This window comes from Apteryx rowi, unplaced genomic scaffold (genome assembly GCF_003343035.1).
Source record: "Apteryx rowi isolate R43461 unplaced genomic scaffold, aptRow1 scaffold_11, whole genome shotgun sequence".
NCBI lineage: Eukaryota > Metazoa > Chordata > Aves > Apterygiformes > Apterygidae > Apteryx > Apteryx rowi.
The window spans coordinates 3,430,329-3,433,907 of record NW_020447308.1 but is presented as its reverse complement, the minus strand read 5'-3'; the positions used below and the strand labels follow the sequence as shown (position 1 = coordinate 3,433,907).

The 3,579-nt window shown below is 40.6% G+C and overlaps 1 protein-coding gene across 1 annotated transcript in view; it reads right to left on the bottom strand.

Moving 5' to 3' along the window:
* Positions 1 to 363: 363 nt before the first annotated feature.
* The window catches only part of NR2F2 (nuclear receptor subfamily 2 group F member 2), a 12,251-nt gene continuing 9,035 nt past the window's right edge, over positions 364 to 3,579 (bottom strand). The window contains exon 3 of the mRNA XM_026073259.1: positions 364 to 924. Within this exon, the coding sequence (XP_025929044.1) occupies positions 638 to 924 (287 nt within the window). The 3' untranslated portion in view covers positions 364 to 637. The remainder of the gene's footprint in view (positions 925 to 3,579) is intronic.

Genomic DNA, 3,579 nt, shown 5'->3' with positions numbered 1-3,579 from the left:
ATATTTTAAGGATACACAGTTTTTTTTAAAGAAGCCAAGATTATATCAAAAATTATTATAGAACCACAGAATAAACTGGTTTGAAACCAGAAAAATACAAAAAAGAACAGCTATAGGTACATAGACACATAGGACAATTAATAATTTGGAAAAAAAAGACTTACTTTCTTCCATTCTGCTAATTTTCTCCAAATTTCCTTTAAATGCACTTTAAGCGAGATTTTTTTTAAAAAGTTTACCCCAAAAAAGAAAAAAGGAAGAAAAAAGAAAAAAAGAAAAAACCCACCCTCATTTCTTTTCTTCTTCTTTCTCTTTTTTCTTTCTTTCTTTCTTTTTTCTTTCTTTTTTAATTTTTTACAAAAAATGATAAGTAGCAAGTTTTTTTTTCTGAACGACACGGGAGTTTTTAATGCATTCTGTAAAAGTTCATTTGACAGTCTCTTTTTTAATTCACAGTCCATTAATTTTTTTCCTGTCTTCTCTTAGCAAACTTGTAACATCCTTTTACATCCTTTCTTAGCAGAAGGAAATTTAAGAAACAACCAGAACCCAAACGTCATTTGCTTTCCTTTCACTCTCTTTCATCTCCCTTCTCAATTTTTAATTTTTTTTTAATTTTTTTTCTCTCTCCAATATTTTATTGAATGGACATATAAGGCCAGTTAAAACTGCTGCCAGACAGTAACATATCCCTGATTAGGGTTTCTATGGGGGTTTTACCTACCAAACGGACGAAAAACAATTGCTCTATGACAGAAGAGGAGACAGTGCGAAGGGAGGGGAGACGTAGTAATAGCTTCCCGAATCGTGTTGGCTGGTTGGGATACTGGCTCCTAACATACTCTTCCAAAGCACACTGTGACTTCTCCTGTAAACTTTCAACATGGGCTACATCAGAGAGACCACAGGCATCTAGAAGAAAGTGTATTAAAAAAAAAAAAAGAAAAAGAAAGAAAAGAAAAAAGAAAACAATCATCAGATTAAAAAGGTTTTTTTTTTAATTTTAATTTGATTTTTTTTTAATTGCTAGACTTAAGTGTAGATCGTGCGCCATCACCTTGCCCCCCAGCGTTTAGGTAGGTTTTACCAAAAGGGACAATCTGTGTGTGTGTGTGTGTGTGTGTGTGTGTTTGTATTTCTCTCTTCCGGAGGGTCTCCTCTAGGATTGAGCACAGCTCCAAGATTCGAGATTTCTAATTGCACTACAGACCTGCGGGGTTGACAGCGAGGTGCTGGCCGAGCATAATTTGCTATCTGTATATTTTTAGGGGGGAAGGCTGGCGGGAGGAGGGAAGGCTTGAGCAGAAAGGGGGATAGGAAGCCACTGTATCTCTCCCACTCGGAAAATAATTGCGCAGAGCCTAACCATGTGCTGCGAAGGAATACTAAAAACAGTGGTAGAAATAATGATAATAATAATAATAATAATAATAAAAAACTGGCCCAGCCAAAGATAATGGCGCCCCGGATCCAGCAACAGATTCTCCCCCAAAGAAGACAACGCGTTTTTCTTCAGTCTTTGAAACTGATTTAAGTGGCCCTTTAAAACTGATCTTGTCAGTTTAGGCTATTCAGAGGCAGCCATGCAAACTGTGATCTCTCTGTTCATTTGAGCTGTTTCTTTTCCCCCCTCTTTTCTTTTCTCTTTCTTTCTYCCCCCCCCTCCACTCCCCCCTCTTTTTTTTCCTCTTCTTCTTCTTTTTAAACCTAAAGGCCCTTACAAGAAGAAAACTCCCTGATAGGGTCTGGACATTTTTTTTTTTTCTGATACGCTAAAATACAATAAGTTCCCTTTAAATCAGAGACGTCTGTGCTGAAAGAGCACAGGTTGTGACCTGACCTCCCTGTGGCTTTCCTAGGCACAGGGCTAACACATGCATATTCTGCGAGTCATTAGAACCCAGATTTTTTTTTTTCCCCCCTTAAAAGAGGCAGCAGCAAACATTATATGCATCTATGTGCGTCTGCTTTACATCAGCGGCTCTTATTGGGGTGCTGCAGCAGCTGCATGCATAACCCTCTTTTTTTCGCATGTGGCTCTCTTCCCCCGAATCAGATAACAAGCAACATTTATCTAGTTGGGAGGCAATTTCCACGCCAGGCCTCACATTTTGAAAATAGCAATAAATTAAGCGGTCACGACAGGATGGGACGATTGTTTTCTCAGAGGGCTAAGAAGCGGTTTGGGAGAGAGGCAGGGCTGGCAGCGGGCTCCTCGGCGCGGGGGCGCCGGGGCGCGCGCGTGGGATCCTAGCTGAGCCCTCGAGCAAGGGAGAGGAAAAGGCATCCTGGAAAAACGACAGGGAATCGGATCAGCGCCCCTCAGCCGCACGGTCCCGCTCAGGCTCCCTGTGCCCCCTACGGCTGGATGCGCCCTGCTAATTGATCACCTTCGGACTCGAGCACAAGTAATTTGGGGGGGGGGGGGAAGAAGTTTTTTATGTGTAAAGCAATAATATATAAAAGGAAGTTTAGGTCACGACCCAGAACCTGGACAAAGTCCAGAAAATGACTTCGTTCCCCAGACCCCCTTTAACACAACAAGGAACGGATTGTGAGCCCTTCTTTTCCCACATAAACTACATTTTTTTCCTGTTTCCTGATATCAGGCTTTAAAAAACTCCGATGAGTAATTATTTTACAGGTCCTGCTTCCATTCATATGTTTATCGCGTGGCCACTTTCCCAAGCTTTCAAATGAGCTACAGAATAAATATATATGTATTTAAGCTTAATCTCAAAACTTCCAGGGCTCCAGCACAGTGTGTTGCCGATGCAACCTTAAAGTTAGCAATCTGAGACAATGTATTGCACAAATTASCGAGCAGATTTTTTTTTTTCAGGAAAAAAAAAATATTTAGCCTCCAGAGTTAATATCAGGTTTATTACTCACTCAGGTTAAACTCTAGTGCAAGCTAATTAGATTTCACAACGCACTCAATTATTGCTTTATAACTCATGCACTATTTCAAGGCAGCAAAAGTTGACACATATATTTCCCCCCCCCCCTTGATTATCTAAGAAACACCTCGAGCTCTTTCTTCGGCAGAGGCATGGTCGTGCCACCCCGGAACTACACTGCGGAGCAGCAGCTTCAGTGTCCTCCTCTCCTCTTACTTTTTCATACTATCCCTCTCTACTTATGGTAATGATCTTTTCGCACCCGCTACTCGCTTTGGACTATCCAGTTCCTGCTGGGTGCAAATGCAAACTTTTCCCCTTAGCTTAAATGACACAGAACTGCTCACTGCCACATTCTGTTTAAATCAGAGACAGCTCTTTGGGAAGTTGATTTATTTTATTTTACGAGATGGCAGGGAACATATTTTAAAGTCAGCTTTGCACATTTAACTTTTTTTTTTAATTCAATTTTTAATCCTGCAGGGCTTTTTTTCTCTCCCCTCTTCCTGGCTGCCCATAAAAGAAAAAAAAATCTCTGTTTTTTTTTTTTTAAAGTGGTTCCGCTGATAGGACGACTCGTATTTAAACACCACCAAACCGATTTCGCTGCTGTTCGGCTGCGTGTCATTAAATGCAACAACCCAGAGCTGCCGTGTTAAATAAAATATTGTTTTTCGGG